This window comes from Varanus komodoensis, unplaced genomic scaffold, assembly GCF_004798865.1.
Source record: "Varanus komodoensis strain SLA01 unplaced genomic scaffold, ASM479886v1 scaffold54, whole genome shotgun sequence".
NCBI classification, from domain to species: domain Eukaryota; kingdom Metazoa; phylum Chordata; class Lepidosauria; order Squamata; family Varanidae; genus Varanus; species Varanus komodoensis.
The window spans coordinates 384,857-409,405 of NW_025336142.1; the positions used below are offsets into that span (position 1 = coordinate 384,857).

General features: G+C 51.6%; 1 protein-coding gene across 2 annotated transcripts; it reads left to right on the top strand.

Annotated features, from left to right (window-relative positions):
- Positions 1-882: 882 nt before the first annotated feature.
- On the top strand, positions 883-18,935 carry LETM1 (leucine zipper and EF-hand containing transmembrane protein 1). 2 transcript variants are annotated; one of them, XM_044448267.1, is made up of 13 exons: positions 883-1,019; positions 1,594-2,050; positions 4,543-4,686; positions 4,866-5,003; positions 5,739-5,942; positions 7,295-7,414; positions 8,399-8,530; positions 9,436-9,615; positions 10,187-10,339; positions 12,662-12,796; positions 12,880-13,070; positions 14,791-14,929; positions 16,033-18,935. In XM_044448267.1, the coding sequence occupies exons 2-13, from the start codon at positions 1,808-1,810 to the stop codon at positions 16,180-16,182; spliced, it is 1,929 nt and encodes a 642-aa protein (XP_044304202.1). In that variant the 5' UTR covers positions 883-1,019; positions 1,594-1,807; the 3' UTR covers positions 16,183-18,935. The 2 variants fall into 2 exon arrangements, with proteins under 2 accessions (XP_044304202.1, XP_044304201.1); XM_044448266.1 differs by having other exon boundaries at positions 885-1,019; positions 10,184-10,339.
- Positions 18,936-24,549: the final 5,614 nt, after the last annotated feature.

The window sequence follows — 24,549 nt, forward strand, 5'->3', positions numbered from 1 at the left end:
GGGCGGGCGGGCGGCGGCGCGTGCGCGTGCCTCGGGAGCGCCGGGCGCCGCGGCCCTTCCTTCCGGGGCGATCCCGCCGGGCGCCGGCGGCGGGCGCCCAGAGCGAGGTGGGGTGCGCCCCCCCGGTGCGCGCAGAGCCGGGGCGTTTCCTCGGGCGCCCGTGCAGGGCCGCCCTGTGCCCTCTGCCGCCTGCCGGGCCAGCTCCCCTGGACGGCGCAGGGTCCCCCGCTGCACCCGGCCGGGCACGCTGCGCCTCGCACGTTAAGGATGGGCCGTGCCGTGAGTGGTTTGCGAGCGGGAACGAGCGGCTCCCTCGCTTCCGAGCCCCGGCCGCCTCCCCCTTCGTGCAGCCCCTGGGAGCACAGGTTGCGGATGGGGCCGCGCACCCCCTCCGGCCGGGCCGGGCCGGGCGTTTCATTGCTCATCTTTTCTTGAATGTAAAGCGTAGGCTTTGGAGGCTTACAGAGAGTCGGCGTTGTATCCTGGGAAGAGGAAACAGGCCAGAGGGTCACCTCCAGTGTGGTGTCGTGGTTCAGAGCGTGGGACTGGAGTCCCCGCTCGGCCATGGAGCCCACTGGGTGACTGGGCCAGCCACAGACTCTCAGCCCAACCTACCTCACAGGGTGGTTGTTGTGGGGATATGATGGAGGAGGAGATGTAAGCTGCCTTGAGCCCTTTATAGGAAAAAGGCAGGATATAAATCGAAAAATAAATAAATAAACTCCGTCTGTTGGATTTGTTCCCTGCCAAGAAGCAGCCGTGAGAGCTGCAGCCTAAAGCACATGGTGGGCTCCGTGGGGGTTTCTTGCAGCTGACTCAGAGCATCGCATTGTTTGCTCCTGCAGTGGTGGCGCAGCTTGTGAACCCAGCCAGCTTGGTGGGCTGCTGTACATGTAAAGGTGAATTACACCGTGATTTATCCTAACTGATCTATAAACTGACTTTTCTTTTTAACTTCTAGGTCACTGGGAAAACCATGCATGTTTGAATTGCACATTCCCAGGCCTCATAAACCCTGCGTAAGTAAGCATGTTTGTAGCACCACTACCTCTCCAAAATCTTGTCTTAATAAAAATGAATGTATTAAAATTCACAGCCAGTCCAAGCAATTATATATATATATATATATATCCTTGGCAGCACACTGACCGGCCATGTGAAGCTCGGACAAGTTGCGGCTAATGAGTCGCGGCTCGTGATGTCATCACCTGGCACCAGCACTCCTTTCCGAGCATGCGCATGGCCCCATGTGCGCTGTTATCCGACGCTCGGTTGCTGGGGTGATGCTGCGGCGACTTGGCCCACGTGCCGCCAGAGAGAGCGCTGTGTGGCCGCAGGGGCACACATGCCATAGGTCCCATCACCACTGTTCTAGGTGATCTTGATTTGAAGTTATTGTTTATTTACTTATTTCTTTGATTTTTATACCACCCAATAGCCAAGGCTTTCTGGGCAGTTAAAAAGTCAAGGAAGAATATTAAAACATGCAAGATAAAAATCAAGTTATTATGTCACTTCACAGAATAATTGTGCAGAGAAATGGGATTAATTGTAAAGTACTGTAATTACAAGAATATCACTTTTTTTTTACAGGCCTGTTCGTTTCCAATATTGCACTAGTACCTCCTCCGTTTATATTTACGCTGCGAGAGACGCTTATAGTTGGAGTGAAGGATCAGACAAAAGAGACTTTACGGCATTGAGATCAGTTGACTTGCAGTCCCTGTGTCCTAATAGAGGTAATTTGGGTCCACATTATGTTTCAATCCGGAAGTGGCACTCTTCACAACCCAGGTATGATGATTCCATGGTAGAAAAATCACTGAAGTCCCTCAAGGATAAAAATAAGAAGTTAGAAGAAGGAGGCCCTGTGTATAGTCCAGCGACAGAAGAAAGCATTGCTAAAAAGTCACTTGGGCAGAGGATTGTCGACGAATTGAAGCACTACTATCATGGCTTTCGTTTGTTGTGGATTGATACAAAAATTGCTGCGCGGATGCTCTGGCGGATTCTTCATGGCAACACCTTGTCCCGGCGAGAAAGAAGACAGGTACTGAGGCATTTTTAGGGACTTGGGTGATATCTCAGCGATTCCTAGGGAACCTTAGATAGCTTTTTCTAAACAGTAGTACTGGATATGCAGTTATTGAAACTGTGCAGATAGAGTCGCATTTTAAGCATTGTTGGTTAGAATAATTGGTCCTACATAATGCTGGAGTGTAAAACTACAAAATATGTATGCCACCATGTATGGAAAATTGCGTAGCCATGCAAGGTAGCTGACATGGGCATTTAATGAAATAACATAATGCGCAAAGCAAGACTTTTCCCTGGCCTATAGAGAACCCTTTGAGTGTCTGGTGGCACTGAGCCATGTGCTCTTAGTGGTATAGATTCTCTGAGAAAACAGTCTTACACAGGTGGAAGTTCTCCTGAGCAAGTTCTGCTATGTTCAGGCAAGCAGCTGTAGCCTTGTGGCTTCAGGGTGCAGTGCAGACAGAAACTCTACACCTCCCAGCTTTTCTCCAGCAGGAAGCTATTTTGGTCAGTTTGTCAAGCTCGCAAAATTGCAGTAGCTCATTTGCAATTATTACCTCATTTGGCTGATTATATTAAAAAGGTACGAAGCAAGAAGCTGTTTCTTTTGTTTGATCTCTATGCTACCCAATAGCCGGCGTTCTTTGGGTGCTGTGCAGCAATAATCAACACAATAAAATACAACGCTGGTTGAAGTTTGGCAAGTGTCTGCAACTTTGTACAAAACATGTGCCACACAGGAACTTTTGTGATTGTATTAGGATGTTTTGTTAGCAGTTGCTACAAGTTCTGACAGACTGGCCAAAATAGTTCCTAATGCCCAAGTATGTTTAGCCTATAGAAGAGAGGACGGCAGAGATATGATAGCAGCGAGTGCCTGAGGGACCGTCGCAAACAGGAAGGGTAACATCTCTTCATCAATTCAGACTGCAGGGCGTGGAATAATAGCCCAAGTTACAGAAAGCCAGGTTCTGGCTGAACTTCAGGAAGGCGTTCTTGACTGTTAGCATGGTTCTCCAATGGGACCAGTGACCCCGAGAGGCCGTGGGCTCCCTCTCGGTAGAAACACTGAAGATGCAGCTGGACAGCCATCGGAGGGTGTCGAGTCCTGCACTGAGCAGGGGCCGGGCTTGATAGTCCTCTGACCCCTTCCAACTCCGCTATTCCGTGATTCCACGATCTGCATGCTAGCCGTTCTGAAATGTGTAAGAATCAAGCAAAATAAACCCCGAGTAAAGACTGAAGAGCTAAAGCCTCCGCCAGCAGCAAAACGCTTCCCAAACGGGCTCTGGCGGTACTCGCCCCTGGGGCTTCCCTTGAAGGCAGGCAGGAGGCGTAGCAGCAGTCTGGGTGGGGCAGCGAGGTGCGGCCACTGCTGAGCTGCTGCCTGGTTTCTTGGCCCCAGTCGAAGGGCTGGCGCTCCTGTGCAAGGCTTGTTAGGACCTGTAGGTCTGGAGCTCTTAGGGCCTGACAGCCTGCGTCCAGAGCTCATGACATGACTGGGACGGAGGGCAGCTCTCCCCCTCTCGGGCACTGCCCCTGTTCGGTTGAGCAGATCAACTCAAAACGTGCTGTGCTCCGTGGTGGCACAAACGGGGTGCTGGGATGGCTCCGTGAAGACCCCCGTCACTGCGAAGTGCTGAGCCACCTCAGGCCTGCCTTCCAGCGTGACTGGAGGCCAGCAGAAGAGCCCCCCGGGCGTCTTCAGCACCCAGCCCAAGACCTCTGCCAGCTTTGCCCAGAAGATTAATGGGCTGCGGCCACCACCTCCTGTTTGCTCTGGATGCCCAGTATAGGTTGCAGTTCTGAATGGACCATGGCATGCCTATCCCCAGCTCACGCGGTGTCCGGAAGGGCCCGTCTGGGAGAATCGGACCTGGGTACACAATGCAGGCCTGGTTGGCCACCTCGGCCACCGTTAAGATCTGGAGGGCAGAGACTGCATTCTGGGCTGAGCTGGTGCTCCGCAACGGCAGGCTGCCGAGGTGACCTGGGATCATCCACTGGGGGAAAACAGAAGGCAGAGCAAGTGCCCGGTGCCTAAGCAGTCCTTTCGCGAGCCTGCTCCCCTCTGTGCCGGGGCCTCCTGCCGTGGCCATACTGCCGTGTGTCCCTCAGCAGTACCAGCCGATGTCCGAGGCACATTTCAGCATCACTAGCACAGAGGATAAAGGCCTCCCAGCATGCGGGCAAAGCTTTAAAAATAGCACTTTTGGCCGCCAGATCCTGGAGTAAGTAAACAAACAGCCAGGATGCCATGACCAAGCATGGCAGCAGCACAGGGTCCATCTTCCCGCAACAGACCGAACCTGCACCTAGGAGTGAAGCTGCAGGACAAGGCAGGGCGAGTCCGGCCTGCTTTGGGGTGCGGAGGCCGGCCGGCTTCCCTGTGTGAGCCGCATCTCCCTGCTTTGGATGGTGGCACGACAGTGTGGAGAACTGGCTCCTTATCAGCTTCGACCATCCCAAGGTGCTCACCAGTGACTAATATGTGCTTGTTTTTAGTTCCTTCGGATATGTGCAGATCTCTTTCGGCTGGTCCCCTTCCTAGTCTTTGTGGTGGTTCCGTTCATGGAATTCCTGCTGCCTGTAGCCTTAAAGCTGTTCCCTGGTATGCTTCCTTCAACGTTTGAGACAAAATCTAAGAAGGTAACTACACCCTGGATTAACAGTTTAGTTCCACACAGCAGTGCTGGTTTTTGAAGTGGAAATATTGCTTCACTCTGTCCCTCTTTATGTTTAATGAGAGAAAGGAATTTAGAAGAAAATTCATTTTCGGCATATTCAGGGGTGGTTTCTATTAATTAATATAGGTATATTCTTTACAGGAAGAGAGACTGAAAAAGGAATTAAGAGTGAAGCTGGAAGTGGCTAAATTTCTTCAAGATACAATTGAAGAGATAGCCTTAAAAAATAAAGCAGCCAAAGGAAATGCTACTAAAGACTTTTCAGCCTTCTTTCAAAAGGTAAAATATTTAATCCATTCATGTATTACTTTGTTATTTAAGTTATGCAGTGCGTTTCTGCAATGGGTGCCCAAAGGTACTAACAGTTGTAATATATTCATACTGTATAAAAGCTGATGCAAAACTAGACCACTAAAAGCATTAAATAAAAGCAAAAGATCTCCCCCTGTGACCTGGCATGGTTTCAAGCCATTTAGGACTGGAAGGGTCCTAACAGCCACACGGTTATAAATTAGGCAATGCAGCCTAAACTAGTTTGCATTAAAATCTTGCAGATCACCAACCATGTCCAGGGGTATGTTTCTGGATGCAGCTTCAGCTTATTAACTTTAATCAGCCATTGTCTTAAAAATCTTGCACCTGGCTCTGTATTTGATAGGAAAATTCAAATAGACCTGGCTGTCACAATCATAGTAGTAGTGCCCAAATCTAGCTGAATGATTTCCTCTTGTAATTATGTACTGAAAATTCTGTTTGCATTTTTGTCTCAGACATGCTGGCTTAGAACATTGAAACCTTTTGTCCTGCAGCTTTCACACCTCTCTTGGCATTTTTGAATACTGCAGTGCTCCTATTTGTTGTTGTTTTTTTAAAAGCTAAAAACTGTTGTGCTTTTGTACCTGTTCGCAGGATACACAAATGTGGCATCATAAATGCGGGATTATCCCCATGTATTAGTATTTCTTATTTTTTAAGTAAACATGGTGAAAAGCATTCTGCATTTTCTGCTTTCAGATCCGTGAAACCGGTGAAAGACCAAGCAATGAAGAAATTTTGCAGTTCTCTAAACTGTTTGAAGATGAACTAACGCTTGATAATCTCACCAGACCACAGCTGGTTGCTCTTTGCAAACTACTAGAACTTCAGTCAATTGGCACAAACAACTTCCTTCGCTTCCAGCTGATAATGAGGTTGCGATCTATCAAAGCAGATGATAAAGTAAGACGCCGTCTTGTTACAAATTTTTCAATTGCTTCTGTTGGCCTCTTTAATTATTATTTTAAGGACTTGCTCCGTGGGATGAGGAATTCCATTCATTTGGGCAGCTTCTGTCGTAGAATAGACTGCGCTGTCTTCCAAGGGCGCCAACAGATCGATTGTGAAACAAATAGAAACCGTAGAATAGAACTCAGTTAGCTGTCCTTACTTGGACCCCTCTGTCCGCTTCATCGGAGTTTTGCAGGCATCAAAGAACCTGGTGAGAAAACGAGGAAGATGTTAAAGGTGCCATGTTGAAAGCTGTGGTTGGGCATGGGAAGGTACACTTTGGGGTCAGACAATGTAGTCTAGCTTTATATGGCAAACTGCGCAGAGCTCACAAGGAAGACATGGCTCTCAGCTGTTGTATCTGGTTATCAGCAGTCTATTGCTCAAAACTGAATTTCTTAAGGCTGGTAGCCTATTGTATAGTCTGTGGCAGCGGATTCGGCAAGCTGCATTGTTTGAAGAAGTCCGTTCCTTTTGCCAGTTCTGAATCTGTTGTTAATTAACTTAATTGGATGACCCCAGAATCTAATTTTGAGAGTCTTATGCTTTTAGCTACCTTGAGATTAGAAGGAAAGGCAGGAACAAAGAGTGAGGTGCACCATTCTTTTCCTGTCTACTCTTTGTCATTCTTACTTTTGTAGATGCATGTGCTTTTCTCCCCCCGCTCCATTATTTTCCCACAAGATTAAGCCCCAGCAGTGCTTCAGTCCTGGGATCTCCACTGTGTGGCTCTCCCTTCTGGCATTCTGCCCCCGTGACATTCTTAATGAAAACAAAATAAAAACCAAACCCCATTGGAACACTTCAGAGTGAAGTGCAAAGCTTCTGGAATTGTCATTTCCAAGGATGCCCCTCTAGAAAAGAAAACGGCTGCGGACTCGTGCTTTGGGTTTGGAGCGTGCCTGTGGAACTAGCACAATTTCAGAAGAGCCCCGAAAGGGGTCGAATGAGGCCTCCTGCTTTTCGGATGAGGCCTCATTCTGCTTTTTTCAACCCCAGTCCAAGAGAGAGCACGAGAAAGAGAGTGCCTTCCCAGCTGACTTTTTTTAAAGTGCAAACTTCTTTGGATGGATGCTTGACTAGTGGGATCACAAATAGTGCCGTTCGCATTTCGGTGACTTCCAAGTTAAGGAAAACTCTTTTAAAGTCCAGCGTGTGTTGACAGTGCTTTGATGATATACAAACTGTTTCTCTAAGCTCAGATTTGGTGCTGGAAGAGTCTTCATAAGATTTGTAGAATTACAGTATTCTTAGGCTGAGGTGCTGTCTCTTTGCTATAAATATCGCTGTTGTGTCATGTCCAGCTAATAGCCGAGGAAAATGTGGACAGCCTGACGGTGAAAGAGCTGCAGGCAGCCTGCCGCGCCCGGGGGATGAGAGCGCTGGGCGTCACCGAAGAACGCTTGAGGGAGCAGCTCAAGCAGGTACGGGTGATGCGGGGAGGATAGCTCTTGTCTCCCCCGCCCCTGTGAGTCTTTTTCATCCGCTGGGGTGCTGTCCCTTTCCCCGTTTTTCTTTCTTGGGCACACGTGGCTTGGGCTGCTCGGGCGTCAGTTGTTACTGGCCTATGGCTCTTCAGGAAAGGGGCGAGGGGCTTGCTCCAAGCCCACAGCCCAGACTGGGAAGCCCTGGAAGGTGCCGGGCAGTGTCCCGGAAGTGTCTGCGGCCAAAGCGCTGCAGCCACCAGCCAGGAACATCACCCCCACAACACCGTGCAGGGGGCTGCTGAGGCTTTCGAACATTGTGCTCCTTCACAGCTGTCCAAAAGCAAAAACTCAACACTTGGCCGCTCCTGAAAGGGACTGTCAGGTAGCTTTTTGGCTGGACCTGCCTGTTGTCAGTGCCCCGCACCTTTTCCACCTTTTCCCGAGACATCAGGTGCTCAGAAAAGGGTGAGGCAGCCTGTTCATGGAGCATGGAGTCCGGACAGCTTCTTTTCAGATGTCCCTTTTTGGTGGGGCGAGTCGAGTTTGCATGCATCTCAATGTGGCCATCAAAAACCCCCTCACCTGACAGTTCCTGTAAAGGGGGTGGCTTGCATTTTTCTGCCTTCCCAAGTACCTAAAGTTTTAGGAAAGGGTAAAAAAGGTGCTGGTCTGGAAAGGCAGCTCAGATGTTGTTTAAATAAATATGCAACATGTCTGCTCATTGCTGGCCAGAAAGTCTCTTCTGGGGGCGGTGGCGGGGGGATGACAGAGTCTTGTGGTGCCTTGAGACCAAGGCTTCTCTTATTTTGGGTTGTCTTCTGAGAACTCCCTTCACCCCTCTCCTGCTGTGAAGCCACAGATGAATTGTGCAGTTGCTGAGGAGCCCGCTGTGTCCTGCCGGCGCCAGGTCTGTGGCGACACGGCGCTCCTCAGTGTGGAAGCGGCCCCATTCTTACACCTGGCTCGATCTTTTCTTTGCAGTGGCTAGACTTGCACCTGAATCAGGAAATCCCGACGTCGCTTCTCATTTTATCCAGAGCCATGTACCTTCCAGACACGCTTTCTCCAGCTGACCAGCTTAAAACAACCCTGCAGATACTCCCTGAAAGTGTGGTATGTCTCGCTAAATTCGATGAGGACACCTTGAAATCTCACCTTTTCCCCTCTGGGCTTTTCAGTGATGCTGGCCGGTGCACGTGGCAGCCTGCTGGGAACGCTCCGTTTCCCTGAGACACTGTATTTCCCAACCCCCGAATGAACCCGAATGAGAAGGGCTCGTGTGAGTTGAATGATCGGCCATCTGCCCTCCCATGCAGAGAAACGCCAACATCTTTGGCATTGCCCTCGGCACCTGGAAGACAGAAATTGAGCAACTGAGCTTTTTCTCTGCCTCTATTTCCATATCAAGAAAGACTCCGCATGGTTAGCCCTTGGCTGATCAGGCACAGAATTGGGCTAACTGAAAAACAAAAGCAGCACTTTTGCATAATGAGCAATGCCTGAGACCCAATTTAGTCCACCGACCGGAGCAGAAACTGAATGTTTAAATCAGCAGAAAGAGGAATAGCACTTTCAGGCAATTTAATAACTCGATTCTGTTTTTTACATGAGCTTTTGTGCATGAATTGCTCTTCATAAGCCATGGGATAGTGAGGTAGCAGAAGCAGGGAGAGAGAGCATGTCCACTGGCATGTAAAAAGATACCCACTCTGTGGAAGGGGTCTTGAGCATGGCGTGCAAAGAGGGAGATGAAAGCTGGCAGTAGGTCTCTGTCGTGCACACAAGGCCAGCTTGATGCAGTCAGGCTTTCTCACGAGCCTCTGCTTCACTGTTTCACAGTGTACTTGTTATCCTAAATTGGTTTTCTTTTCTTTTTAGAACAGCTGCCCTGTGGCTTTTGTGTTCAACAAGCTAGAAATGCTCTAGAGTGCAGAAGCAGACAAGCTGATCCACTGCTATAATTTTTATTACCATTCTTGTAGCATAAATCCTGGAAATTGATGGAAATTTCTTCTTAGGCCAAAGAAGCTCAAGTGAAAGCTGCAGAAGTGGAAGGAGGAAAAGTTGACAATAAAGCCCGACTGGAAGCAACTCTCCAGGAAGAAGAAGCGATTAGGAAAGAAAACCAGGAGAAGGAGCTTGAAAGGCTTTCAGAAGCCGCCGAGAGGGCCAAGGAGACGCTTCAGGTTGCTGAGAGGGTAGGCAGCGTCAAGGGGTGCCCGCGTGCGCTGGCGTTTGCCCAATTCTCACTGGAAATGGGCTTACCCGCCTCCAGATTCCTCTGGGTGGCAGAGGTTGCATGCCACGCTGGTGGTCAGCAAGGCCTTCGGTGGCCCTCACTTCCTAGAATGCCTGTGAGGGCCTTCTTCCAACCAGGCAAGTTCTGCCAGCGAATGCATGATATTACACCAGTGCAATGTGTTGAAACTTAAGCCGTACTCAAATTAAAATTGGTGTGTAAACCATTTAAAAAGAAGATTGGGGAATGGGAAGCTTACCCTTTTGGAATGACTGAACGGCCGTTTGGAGTCTTGGCCGCTGCTCCCCTCCTAGAGAAAGTGCTTCCGCATTTTCAGTGCGCATTTTCAGTGATGGTGGAAGGGCCAGCCAGAGGATGGGAAAATGCTGGCACCCCCCCCCCCATCCAGCAAGGCCACCCCTCGGCATTCCCGTGGGCATGCGTGGTGTTCCAGAAATGCAGCAAAGGGCCCAGTGGAAAGGGCATGGAACGACCGAGCTTCGTGTGCTACTGTTACCTTGTTGCAGAAGGAGGTGGAATCGACACTGGAAATTGGCGCTTCGGCGGCTCCTCTAGAGAAAAGCCAGGTGGCGGTCGACGCTGAGCGAGAGCTGGCGAAGGTGGATCTGGCCCTGCATTCAGAGACGCTGAAGGACACCGCTCCAGTGCTAGAGGGCATTAAGGTGACTGGTGGGCAGCTGCTTGAAATGTGCATGTGAGAACGAGCTGTTAGCTTGACTGAAACCTCTGGGTTCGGAGACCGTCTGTAGTTGTAACGACCCAGGCATATATTTTGTGCAGATGACTGGCCAGTGAGTGTGGAAAGATCAAATTTCCTGGCTGAAACTGGTCAAGGAAGTGGTCAAAGTCTCAAAATCCTTAAAATGAAGTGAGACTTTTTAAAAATTCCTTTTGACATTTCATACCAGTTAAGAGAAAAAGTAAATTGCCCATTTCTATGGTAAAAGCAGCATTCATTATTTCCCATATATCTCTAAAGAGAAAAGTCATACCCCGATGCAGTTCGGGCGTTTGATCCCTTGTGCAAGTTGAAGGGAAGGCCACATGCTGTTGCTCGAACTGCATCCTGCTTTCCATCTTTCTGCAGCTGCATCCTCCACCTGCATTCTTTCCAGAGGTTCTAGGTTTCAGCTCCCATCATCCCCAGCCAGCATAGCCAGTGCTCTGCAGTGCTGGGCACTGAAGTCCAAAACCCCTGGATGGCACCTGGTTGCGGCGAGGTAATCAGAAGGAAGCCTCTGTGTTTGGAGACAGGATGTGCTGCTACTGCGTCCTGAGAAGCCCAGCAGACACGTGGACCGTGTCCTTCTGTGTGGAAGGCCCCGTCCCCACAGAAGGCGAGCGGGGAGGCAGGGCTGGGCACTCGCGTCGGTGCTCTGTTCTGCTCCTTGGGAGCACATGGCCTGGCCCCTCTGGCTCGTGCGCCTGTTTCCACAGTAGCCGAAGTCACACTGCTTCTGAATGCACGATCCAGGCTGTACTAGCTGTGAGATTTTGTTTGAACATGTGAACTGTGTTTTAGGTAGACCTGTTAGCTCTGTGGCTTTTTGCAGTGCGCTCTCAGTTTGCCTTTAGCAGCACGGTGGTGCCGGCTGTAGCTTTTTGCTGCTGCAGTGGTTGCAGTTGCCGCAGTGGCCTTTGCCCTTTCTTGAGCTTTTTGTGTCTCGTACTTCGTGGGTGGCCAACTCCGGGTATGGGCGGGGAAGCCGGGGGGGCTCCCGAGCAGGAGGGGCGGGCGCGTGGGGGCGGCACTGGCGGAGCGCTGGTGGCAGCTCAGTGCGTGGCTCATGGCACACTCGACAAGGGAAGGTTGGCTACCAGTGGCGTACTCAGCGCTCAGGAATGCGCAGTGTGCGCAGGCAAGAGCTGGCAGTCCTGACGTGTATTTATTAGTTGTTCTTGTTTTCATGCTGCAAAGTTTGAAACATGGCAGTGGTGCTTATGCATTAAGGTCAGGAACACGTCCCGTTTCTCTGTCTCCGGGAATGGAAGCTTTAAGGCCCAGATGGCAGGCGGGCAGGCAGGCAGGCGGGCAGGCTGTGTGTAAAGCAGGCGACTGCCCTCCCTGTGAATTCTCAGACTTCTGCGGTGTGCCCAGCTGATCCGTTGCTGACACTTGTCCAAGCGATGCTCCAAACCCAGCAATAACATTTCTTTGCCTCAGGAGTTGTGATAAGATTGCAATTTCTAATAGTTCAGAAAGCAAATACCTTCTGCTTCTTTTAAAACAATACCTTTAGAGACCGCAGGACAATGTTGCTTGAAATATACAGAGGAAGATGACAGCCAGAAGCACTCCTACAATATTTATGTCACTTAATCAAATAAACAGAGGGAGATACCACGTGGGATGCTATAGTTTGGTCCTGTGCCTGCTTTCTTCAATATTTTTTGTTAATAACTTGCAAGAAGACTGAGAGTAAATGCTTGTCAGGTTTGCAGAAGGCATGAAATTGGGTGGGATAGGCAATATGTGGCAGACAGAAACGGCATGTGGAGTCTTGTAAGAGCATGGCAGGACCAGAAAACGGGGTGTATCATGCCCGGGCCTGCCCAGAGGCCAGATCGCTTGTCAGCCCTGCGTGGGTCGTTGCAGACGAGCAGCAAGAGCGGGTGCACTGCAGAAGGGGGCCGGGGGGAAGGGGCTCAAGCAGGGCATAGCTGATGTGTTGCAGTTTGGGTAGTGGGCGTGGAACGATGCCCAGGCCTGCTGGGAGACTGCCTTCCTGTTCCCGATCCACCCTTCCGGATCTGGCTCAGGGCGGAGGCGATTCTCGTGGGTTTGTGATGTCCGTGCCCCTGCTCTCCAGCGAATGCGGGGAAGTCTTGCGTCGAAGAGTAACACCATTTGTCTATGCATGTCTTCGATTATTGGCATGTTTTGGGTTTCTTGTGGAACTATGATGAAACTATGAATAACAACCTCTGCTTTCTGGAAGGGATTCTCACTTCCTGTAACTACTATTCCTTTCCCTTTGCTTTAGGGCGAAGAAATAACCAAAGAAGAGATTGATTTGCTGAGCGACGCTTGCACTAAATTAAAGGAACAGAAGAAATCACTGGCCAAGGAGAAGGAGGAGCTGGAGGAGCTGAAGGACGACATGCAAGAGTACAGTGAGGTAGGAAGGGGCGAGCGTTGGCCGAGCCAGTGAGACGAGTGCCGGCTCTGGCCGGTGCTCATCCCCGTCTTCCCGGTCCTCAGGATGTGCAGGAGATCAAGGAGTTGTCCAAGGCTGGAGAGGAAGAAATAGTTGAAGAATCTAAAGCGAGCAAGAGGCTGACCAAGCGGGTGAACCGCATGATCGGGCAGATCGACAGGCTGCTTGGGGAGCTGGAGGCGGACCAGAAGGTGGTGGACGGGCAGCTGCACCGTGACGAGAGCCCCCCCATCGGGTAAGTGCCCGTGCCGTGGATGGGGAGCGTCTGTCCATGGGAATGCTCGGGGAGGGGAGGGGAGCTTCAGCGTGCAGGGAGTCTCCCGCAGGTGGTTGTAGAGTTAATGTCTGTATCTGCCCAACGTGTATGCGATGGAAGCGGGTCAGCATTCCTCCCTGGCTGCACAGCCGGTCCTCGATGAGCCAGCCTGCCAGCGACTTCTCTGGAGGGCAGGCAGCCCCTGGTAAGGGGCGTTCCTTGCTGGGCAGCGGAGGACGGGGCACGTCCTTTCCAGGCCGGGCACGAGCAGCCTGACCTCGGGGCAGAGCGGCATGGGGCTTCCTTTGGGGGCTTGTTTTCTGCGTAGACAAATGGAAGGGATTGAGTGAGTGAAACGCGCAATTCCTTGAGCTGAATGGGCACTCCAGACTCAAGCATATTTAATCCTCGCTTCTAACTTTCAGGCACCTGGGGCTTATGCGCAAACATCTCTTTTCAACCACAGTTTTTCTAGTCGCAGCCCTCCTTTTCAGTTTTAATTTGTATCCTGCTCTTGAGGAGCGATGGACCATCAAAATCCACTTTGCCTGTGCTGTCCATTTCCTGCTGGCCTGGGAGCTGGAGGGGGAGGGCTGCAGGACGGTTCTGCTGCAGTGTGGCAATGTGCTGTGCTGCCGGGAGGGCAAGTCCCTCCAGCCAGAGGGTCAGCGGGGAGCCTGGGTTTGCGTCCGCACGGTTCTTCCGCAGCACCAGGCCAGTCCAGAAGTGCGGAGCAGAGCCCTCTCCCTGCCCTTGGTGAAAATGCCGGCCAGTCGCCAACGGCGAGCAGCAAACATTTTCACACTGTCGCTCTACACTCGTATAAGAACCTGAGGGCAGCCCTGCTGGAGCAGAGCGGAGGCCCGTGCAGTGCATCCCCGGCGCCCAGGGGGTCCCTCTAGCAATGAGGTCGGGGGCAAGACCTCCATCTGAGGAACCTGCTCACCTTCTCAGCCCCCGGGGGCCCAGGCAGGCTCTCTCTGGTGAAGCGGGAGCACGTGGCCAGCAAGGCTAGTAGCCACGGGCGGCATCCTCCCCGGGGAACCTGCCCAGTCCCCTTTGAAAGCCGTTCCGGCGGCGGCCTCCCCACTCCCTGTGGCAGCTGAGAAGCGCTTCCTTCCGTCTGCCCTCAACTTCCCGCCAGCCAGCCCCATGGGGTGACCCCAGGGCCAAGTCTCCTGGGGGAGGGAGACGTTTCTCTCCCGCTTTCTCCACCCCATCCGTTGTTTCACACCCTCCACCCTGCCTCCCCTCGCTCGCCTTTTTCTGAGCTGAACGGCCCCCGTGTTTGTAGCTGCCCTCCACCTGCCTGTTTGGTCAGCGAGTAAAAACGTTGGAGGCGTTGCGGAGCGGGCGAGGCGAGAGCAGCCGCCGTCAGAGCCAGTCTCCAGAGCGGCCCAGCCCCGGGCAGGCGAGATCTCGTGCTCCGTGGTTCGGTCCGGTCCGTGTGCTTTCCTAGTCCCTGAGAGCGAGTCCGGAAGTTCGGGTTGTATCCCCCTCTTTCTGAGCATGCGGACCCTGCGGAAGGGCCTGCTCTGTCCCGCCTCGGCTTCTCTTTCAGTGCCTGGTGGTGGTGGGGAGAAGGGGGCGCCCGGTGCCGTGGCTCGCGCAGTCTCACGGCTGCAGGGCGGGGCGGCTGCGCGGGTCGCCGCCCTCTGTGGTGCCCGATTGCCGTACGCAGGCTGTGCTTCCCATTCAGGGAGAGTCTCGTCAGCATCAGCGAGCTTATCAGTGCGATGAAGCAGATCCAGAAGATCCCCGAAAGCAAGCTGAACCGGCTGGCCGAAGCCCTGGATGAAAATAAGGATGGGAAAATCGATATAGACGACCTGGTGCAGGTGAGCCGGGCTGCAGGGCCGAGGGGGCCGGCTTTGCTCCGTGCTTTTGCCAACGTGCACCTTCTCACGCCTGTTACTTCAAGCATTCGTGTTTCGATACGTGCGGGATTTTGTGAACAGACATTTGACCATCAGTTGGCCATTCTCTTTATATTGGGGTAGCGGCTTGTCCTTGGTGCCGCATGTATCAGAAGCAGCTTGGATTCCAAGAGGACACGGCTGAGGAAACGTTTCCCCGGGGCATCGTGAGATGGGCTCGGGGGCAGCGGTGAAGCCGGGCGGCTTTCGTCCCCGGGCCCAGTGGGCCTCTGAGCCTGCTCTGGGCAGCCGTGGGCCTCTCCGCTTGGAGGCCGTGCCCCCAACACTGAGCTCCGCCCTGCTCGCCCTGCCGCATTGTGCTGCCTCTGGGTTCTTGCCTGCCTGGCTTTGAGGGAAGCAGTTGGGGCATCTTTTCACCGCTTCAGTCACGGTGCCGTGGGGTAAAGTGGGTGCTCGCTCCTGCGCTGCGGTGCCCTGGCGGCCGGCTGAGCTCCCCCTCAGCCCCGGGCTCCGGGCTTGGGGCACGCCAGCTGCACCACGGCGGGTGGATCAGGCCTTGCTCCAGCAGGAAGCCCCGGATTTGGCCGCTGGGGTGCAGCACGGGTGTTCTGCTCGTGCTCATCTGTGCTGACTCCAGGCTCGGAGAGCCTTGGCCGGGATGCCGACAGCCCCCCCGCCCCGCATCTGGCTCTTGCTGCCCCGGTCGCTCTGCTTCCTCCGCCTCCCTCCCTCTCCCTCTCCCTCTCATCCTCTCTCTCTCTCGTTGCTCCCACTACGTGCTTGCCTGGCATGGTGGGCAGCCAGCTGGGCATGATGCCTGCCCCAGTGCGCTTCTCCTTGGGGAGGGTCGGCGAGCCTCCGCTGGCCAGAGCGGCTGGCCGCCCCCTGCGCCTTCCCTCAGCACGCCAGCCAGCCCGCCTGTCCCCCACACAGTGCCCCGAGCACCACAGCACAGCCGCCCTGGATACTGCCGCTCTGCTGCAGGATGCAGAAAATGAGTGAACCAAGCAAGTGCAGTTAGGTAGCTTTTTTATGCACATAACGTGCTTTTTACCTTTGCACAGGTGGTGGAACTGATCGATAAAGAAGATATTGATATTTCTACTAACCAAGTAGCAGAAATCATGTCACTGCTGCAAAAGGAAGAAATGCTAGAAGAAAAAGAGAAGATTAAAGAAAAGGCTGAGAAGGAAGCTGCAGAAGTGAAGAATTAGTTTTCATCTGATTCCAGTCCTGAATTCTTGTTTGTGAGATGAGAAATATCAGTGATCGATTGGTAAATCAAGATTAAAAATATTTATTTGGAGATGCAGAAAGAGATTTATGTGATCAAACGCAGGCAAGTATCATTCCACAAAGAAAGAATCGCTTCGGTCTTTCAAGGATATTCCTCCTTGTGGAACTGAGTGCACCGATTGGTGGACTGTACAGATTTGGTACACTTTCGTTAAAGATCATGTCACAAATTAGGAATTCCCGTGCTTGGCAAAGTGGTAAGCATCTGTGCAACAGAACTGCTGGTAAAGAGACGTAAAAAGATTTCTATAATCCCATCTCATTTTTATATCAATTAAGTTTTTAAAGCAACTTATCCAGACCACTTCTGAAACCGCTGTCATTATTTGGCATAATACACAGAGCTATGTTGTATCCAGAGATGCTCTTTAGCCCCGCAGTCCTGGTGCTTGGACAGTTTCTCAACATGAGACGTATCAACCTGTATCAGTGGGCAAGCAAGAAGAGGGCACGCAGCACAGGTGTTTCGAAAGGCGCACATCAATTTCTCGCTTGGCCGCGGTCCTCGCCATCACGATGGTCTCCACCCGTTTCCGCAGCCGCTCGAGCCTCCTAGAAACGCGTCTGCCATGTTAAAGGCCACCGAGTACCTGCTGCATCTTACCATCCTCCACTTTCCACCTGGAAGGCGGCCCGTGGGAATCTGCAGGCGGGGGGCGGCCGAGGGACGGGCTTTGGGAGGCTTCTGAGCCTTGTCAGCCCGTGGCCCTCTGCCTAAGGTTGGTATTTCCTTCAGCAGCAATGTGTTCATTACCAGCGGCTTCCCTGAAGGTTGCCCTTTTAGGCTGAGAATTGCCCTTTGGCAAAGTCAACTGCATTTATGGAATTAAAGCATGGAAGAATTGAATCTGCAAAGGTTTCAAAATGTAGCTCTGAACTGGCATCTAAATCACATGTTGAATTTCTGGAAAGGAAAACCGACACTTGATTTATCTTGTTAATTTGACACTCTGGAAACCATTTTTTCTCTGTACCTGAATGCTGCTCATAATGTAATGGATGTTTCCAATCGCTTAAATTTTATTTTGAGTGTGACCCCACCCAGTAAAGTGGAAACATCATGTAAACCTTTTCATTGCTTTACTTGCTGCAGGATTGGTAAAATCTGATAAAAGTCATCACTCAATGTTTAGTTCTCATTTTTGTTTGATTCTTTCTGCTGTGTGTTCCCTATTATGTAACAGTATCTGGGACGTCAACACAGGCTGGGTAGCCGAGCTTTGATACGGGCTTCCCCTTAAACTTCCAGTAATGCCAAGGGCATTTTCAGGTCCATATCCCAGGAAGGAAGTTACTCTGAGATCAGTGATGCTTAATTGTGAGAAGCTGATTTTTGTAAAATCCAGGTTAATTTTTGTTGCAAATTCTATTAACCGTAGTATTATGGACTGACTTGAGTCCAAAGAAGAAGCATTCATGTTACCTGACTTTCCTGTATCTATTTCTGTGATGCAGAAAGGACACTGGCGGCTGACTGCTAACTATTTTTATGCTTAAGTTTTGATCGACTGATGCCATCCGAGAGGGTCTGGAGGAGCGGATTTCTCCTGACTTTGCAGTTGGGCTGGTCCAGCACTTTGAAATTGACCGCCTGACACAAGCCTGGTTTCTCGCTCAGGACGGCTTGGGCATGGGCGTGCAAAGTCAGCACATGCGCTCTGTGTTCCGGAGACCTTTGAGGGACTGGAAGGAGTGATGATCTCGGCTTTTAAGCCGTGTGTTCTAACTCTGCGTACTCTTCTTGTGGCTTGGGCACATGTATTGCCCCCTTCCCTGCTCCCCCGGGGATTATGCAGTAGGGATTGTGACTGGAAAGCGCCAGGTTATAAACCCTAAAACTTGGACATGTGTAAGGAGGAAAAGCTCAGTTGCACTGCGGTGGCCTTGTATGGACAGACAGTGAATTATGCTGGCGTTACTTGGGGAAAGCCTCTTGCACTCCATGGCCTATCATTCAGGGGAAAGCTCCCTCAAACCCCTTAGAAGCATCTCCAGAAAGACTCTGTGCCCATGCATGCAAACCCCTGAACAGGAATATGAAAAATGCAGTTTCCTAACATCATCCCCTAGAGTGCTTGGAAGTGGAGGGGAGAGCTAAAGCCCTGGTCGAGGGAAGGAGGACTCAGACCCGGGCAAGGACATGCCATCCCGGGAAGCTGGCTCGGCCTCCTCCTGGAGACTGATCTCGAGGGCCGGGATCCGTGCCACAGATAGTCTGGAGCGCCGCATCCCTGCTGATGAGTCCACTAGCACCGAGTCTCGGGACCAGGCTGGCTGGCACCAGAGTAGTCAAGAAATTTCATGTGGACGGTGGGGATTATAACGACCACTATGCGTTACTTTTTCCGGAATGGAGTTTTATTCCATTTGGAAAGAGATTGTACCATCATGAGTAGTACAATGTCAATGTGTATTTAAACATAAAAATGAAAAGCTGGCGGTTTTGTGCGTGTTTCCTCGTATGTAAAATCTTTGTATCTGCCTAAGGTTATGTTGTTGCATAAAACATGAGTCAATAAAAGTATAGCTTACCCCACCTTTTAAACTTTTTGATTATTTAAGAACAAGATGTTTGGGTGCATATAATAAGCTGGACAAAACCTGTTCTTGACTGTGGTCTAAACCGTGGCTTGATGTGCTGCGAAATAAAGTTTTGGGTGTTTTCTAGGCATTTGGCTTCTTCGTGTTAATGTTGTTTTATTCCAGCCTGAATTTATTACAGCTTTGTTGAATTTATTACGGCTAGGTCTGCTTGTTGCAACTCTAGATTTAACTGGTACATGTGTGAAGTCAAGTGCAAGTATTGGTGATTTTAATCATCCAACGAGATGCTGTTGAAAGCATGCTTAAATTTTAGTATCACTGAATAGGGAAAAATTAGAAGTCATAATATCTTGGAGCATTTTCCTCTCTGAGATAGTGCATTGTTAATTTACATATTAACAAATAGCTTAACAAATAATTTTCAGTCTTTCAACACAAATTACTGATAAGCACAAAGGAAATCACGCAACCCTGGTGTACTTCTTAGATTGGAATGCACATTGCACTTTATTTTCAGACTGGCTCAGTATGATGCATTTTGAATTTAACTTATTTTATGTTTTACACTTGCATTCCACTATATTGGCTGAAGCTGTTTAGCCATAAAAAAATAAACACGTGTTCCTTGCAATACATCCTTTTGTTTTGATTCTATGGGGCTTCTGCAAATGTTTCAAACAGATCCTGGTTCCATTAAGTGTTTAGGAGTACAATATATTTTTAGTGTGCCATATTTTTAAGCAAACAGGCTTCCTTTACCTTGCCAAATTGGAATCCCAGAGCATAGATTAAGTTCAGTAATGCATATGTTCAGAGGGGGAAAATGTTTCCAGACATTTTGAAACCATGGCAGGGTAGGGGAGGGCTGAAAAATATTTATTTATTTATTTATTTATTTAGAAAATTTCTATGCCGCCCCATTCACCAAAGCTTCGGGGCGGCTCACAGCATAAATCAATTAAAATAATATAAATTAACAGTAAAAAATAAATTAACAATATAAAATAAGTCGCCCTGGCCAAAGAATAAAAAAAAATAAATACTATTAACAGTTAAAATGACGTTTGAATAAAAAGGTCTTCGCCTGGCGCCGAAAAACAACAACGGCGCCAGGCGGACCTCTCTGGGGAGCGCATTCCATAGATTGTGCGCCACCGCAGAGAAAGCCCTCCTCCGAGTACTCACCCTCCTAATTTCCTTCATGGAGGGTTCCCGGAGAAGGGCCTCTCCCGCAGATCTCAGGGGGCGGGATTGCATATAAAATATGCAATACTTTTAAGCACTCTTTCCAAATCAAAAGTTAAGTGGGTGCTTTCAGAACAAAAATATATATATATATAACCTGCTTTGCTCAGAAAATTATTGAGTTCAAAATTAAGCTCAAATTCATATTATGTTTTATTAGCAAATCAAGTAACACATTTTACATTCGTGTTCGGTGCCCAATCAGAAGGAAATCTACACAATTGAATTATAAGAATGTATTAATTATAATGGGACGGTTTAATAGGAGCTGTCAAACTGGTGGTGAGCAGTGAGTTACATAGACCAGAGCTTCCAAGATGTCTTTTTAAAGAAACATCCCATTGCATAACAGCCCGTTGAGCACACCTTCACCTGTCTAGGTACAGTGATTCCACTCGCCTGTGGGGAGATGGACCCATGACCTGGAGCATCCCAAAATGCCAACTGATAAGAGGTACATCAGATCAAGTCGTTTCATAGGGAGTGGGAAACACACTGAAGCTGAGAACTTTTGCAGAGAGAATAAAGAACCCCCTTCGCCCATGTAGCTTCCAGATGTCCAGAAAACGTACATCTCTAGTCTAATAAAAAGGACTTCCTTTATGAGATTATATTTTTGGCATATAGACTGGATAGCACAGTACCCTGTCTTAAATCTAAATATCAATCCAAATTAGTCAATTTTCCAGGAAAAAGTGCCCTTGGAAACAAGCAGGTAAGCCCAGTTCATCCTTGCACCAGTGCTGCCTTGATTTCTAAACTAAAACACTCGTTTTAAACCACACGGACGGCCCCGCTCCCCCACCAGACTTGCCTGCTTTCCCCAGCCTGGCTGCTGCTTCAGGCCTGCGCACCTCTGCCTCCTCCCCAGGCAAGCGCCCCCCCCCCCAGCCAGGGGGCCCCTGGGCATCTCCCCGTGCGCTGGTGGGGGCGCCCCTGTTCGCGGGTCCCACGCCGACCGGAGGGGAGGCCCCTCCCCAGTGAAGGCGCCAGGAGCTGCCCACCGCACCGGCGGCCCGCCTAGGCTGCAGCAGATCAAAGGCGAGGGATCCCGGTGACCCGATCCACCTCCGCGGGCAGCCCGATCCGTCCCGAGAAAGCCGCGCACCTGGCCGCTCCGGCCGCTAGATGGCGCGCCGGCACCGCCAGAGCTGGCGGCCGTCTAGCCGCGCACCGGGCACGGGCCAGAGGCACGGGCATCCGGGCCCGAGTGGCGCCAAGCTCCCTCTGCGAATTGTGAGCAGGTGAACAACGGGCGGCCGTGGGCAACCTCGGGCCGGAGCAGCCAGCGGGGCGCGGGGAGGGAGCTGGCCCCCAGAGCCGTGGGGCCTGCGGGATGCCCGGCCTCCGTTCGCAGGGAGGTCGCTGCCTGTGGCGCTGGTCCAGGCCCACCCAGCAGCCAGGAGCCTGGCACATGCGTGCGCGGCCAGTGTTCCCCGCCAGGGAAGAGGGAGGTGCAGCGCTGGGCAAGGGGAGGCGGCCCGCAAGCCAGGCTGCACTGGAGCGAGGGGCGGCTGGGCATGCGTGCGGCCCCTTGTGCTGGCGGGTGGGCTGCCTTTGCTGGGGATACCCGTATGGGTCAGACTCCCTGTGGACCTGCACCCAGATCCGCTGATGCCGCTCCGCTGAGGTGTGCCCTGTGGTGACCGGGCAGAATTTATGCACCACGAGTCAGACCTCTGGGTGCTTTGCAGTGGGATCCTCTGAAGGTTTGCAAAGACAGCGCAAGAAAGACGCATCCTTCCAGACTTGCAGACTTATTTTGGCACAAGCATCCTTGTTCGCCTTTAAGCGCCACAAAACTCTCCTTTGTTGTGGCTGCAGTTGGCCAGCACTCTGGGAGGGGGAAATCGCAGGACGTGTCTGCCTTGCAGTTGTGGCAGAGTGACTGCGGGGGGATCGGCGCGCCTGCCCAGGGTGCGAGCTTGGCCATGGGCTTTCCTAGGAGCACGCGTGCAGCTCCCACCCACCCAACACAGCCGTGCTTTGGCGTGTGTGGAACAGCGGACTTTCCCAAAATATTTCCCCATCAGAGGGATTCCCCCGGCTGCTCTCCAGAGTGCTGGTGCTTGCCTGGCAGGGGTGTGGGTGGTCTGGGGCTTTACCAAACCAGGACCCGGCGGCTGAGCTGGATTTCAGGCTGCTGGTGGTGAATCTGGGAGCAGTCAGAACCTCTGAGGGTGCGCCGGGCCCTGTCTGTGCCACCGCGCTGGCCAGCTCCCAGGGCACTGTGCCGGATGGGCAGCTCTGCTCCGCTCCTCCGCTCCTTGGAGTGCCACACACCTCTGACCTGCCTCGGGCCCTCAGACAGACTCTCAGGAGAATCCTTTTCTGGGAGGGTCTGCAGATCTCCTACAGCGTGGTCCATGGAGCCTCTCCTGAACATGCAAGCTCCTCAGGTGTGTCTTTGAGATCAGGTGAATTCTTCCCACACACCGAGCCCCCTGTAGCAGCAGGCCACCTTCCCCTGGATCCTGTCCGGGCTGGATAACCGGCCAGCTGTTGCCTGACGGGCATTTTGGCCACTGTCCTGAGGCCGTCTTGGAGAAGTTGCCCTCTCCTCTAGGATGGCATCCTCATCTTGGAAGTGGGGTGTCTTCGCAGTCCCTCCCCAGAGCTTGGTGGAGCTGGCTCTCTGTTTGCTCCCCAGCCTGGAGATGTCACCTTTCAAATAGCCACTTAGCCCCGTCCCCAGGGAAAAAGCGAAGGAGGGGCATCACGGCAACGTGAGAGGAGAGCTGGTTCTCAGAGAGCTACCGGTGATGCACAAGTCTGGCGTGCTGCGGAAGGACATGCTCCCGAGGGGGTCTCTGCCCAGAGCAGTCAAGCAAGAGCCAGTATGTCAGCCAAGAGCTGGAGTCAGCAAGGCTGCGATCCTTGGCACGCTCAGACGGAAACGCGCTCTAACTGCCCACGTGCCCTGCCCTGCCGACAAAGAGGTGCCTGTTAGGCGAAATGGAACTCAAAATGCATCACTTTAGGGACATCACAAACCCTGAGTCTGTAAGGCAAGACTGCATTCAGAAGTGAGTGTGTTAGGGGAAGACACAGAGAAAGCTTTGCATGCTTTCGTGCAAATCCTCAAGGTTCAGGCTGGTCCAAGCTTAAGCCTGGAAGAAGTGGAAAACAAAGCCAAACCAGCGCTGCCTGATTCAGCCACCTCAGCTTATGGTTCCCAACTAGGGACAACTGTGAACACACTTGCGATGATGGATCAACAGCACGGTGCCGTGTGAATGTTCAGCAAGGGAGAAGTCAGCAAGCAAAGCCGAACGCAAGCAAGGTCGGTTGGCTGGATGTTTTCGTGCCCACCAACAGAGTGGAAAGAATTCCAGTTTCTGCTCACTGGTTTCTCCAACCTTTGTTCTGATGTTCTGTGCAGCCAGCCCATGTGAGCCGTGCGCTATTTCGTAACTATTTGGGAACCCCTAGGCAATTTCATGCTTTAATTGGGCAAGGATTCAAAGGGTGGGGTTCTCTTTTAATGTGGGTTCTACCTTCCCAAACTTATTTTTGATCCCTTAAAATAACTGGGAGTGGAACTTTGATATTTCCTCAGCACATGTGAGGCAAGAGGCAACATGCCTTGAACAATCTAATTCTGATACTCCTTTTTGCCAGAACGGCGGAAGATGCTAGAATGCAAGCCCCATCAGGATGAGAGCGAATAATTAAAAAGCAAAGATTCTGGCGATGTGTTGTATGGTAAATGCAAACACCCCAGCATCTATATCAAAGGGAAAGTGTTTATTATTCTGATGCAAATTAAATAGTAAATAGCATGGAATGCCTCATATACTTTTACAAGTATTCCATATTAAAGGACAAGGCGGAGAGATTAGCGTTGGATAAGTGTGGGGTTGTTGTGCAGGTATTTGACAGTCCGGGTGCTTAATTTTGTTTTGGTTTGTTGGCAATGAGCTGTTGGCGGTACCTGGATGGGGTTAGCAGGGCTCTGCAGACCTTTTCCTGAAGAACAGCTGGGGTGCTAAAGATGGAGGAACCGGAGCATCTAGCAAGCGTCAGTCAGGCGTGCTAACTTTTTTCTTGAACGGAAGGAGGACAGGCAGAAGAAGTGGAGGGAAGCATGGGTGGCTGGGAGTGGCCAGCACGGAGCAGCTGCTTCATCTGAGCAGGTTCTGAAGAAAGTCTCCCTTGACCTGGAAGGCCTTGGTAGGGTCAGGCTGGCAGCAATGCCCCTTTCCTGGGTGAGGGTCTTGACAGGGCTGCCCACCGGCTCCAGGCACTCTGGGACGAGGCAGCTTATCTGGGCCCGGCTCAGTCGGGGTCCAGGCCTGCTTTGGCATGAAAGCAGCCTCAGTCGGCTCGTGTGCCGGCCTGTGCTGGGACCGAGATGCATCTCGCTGCGCGTGCTGCAGATGCGCCCACCTCTTGCCGGGCCTTTGTCCTGCCTCCCTGCTTGCATCCTGCTGCCTTAGCAGCGCAGGTCCACCTGCAAGCTGTCTTGGCTCCTGCGCTTGCCTGCCCTGGCCGCA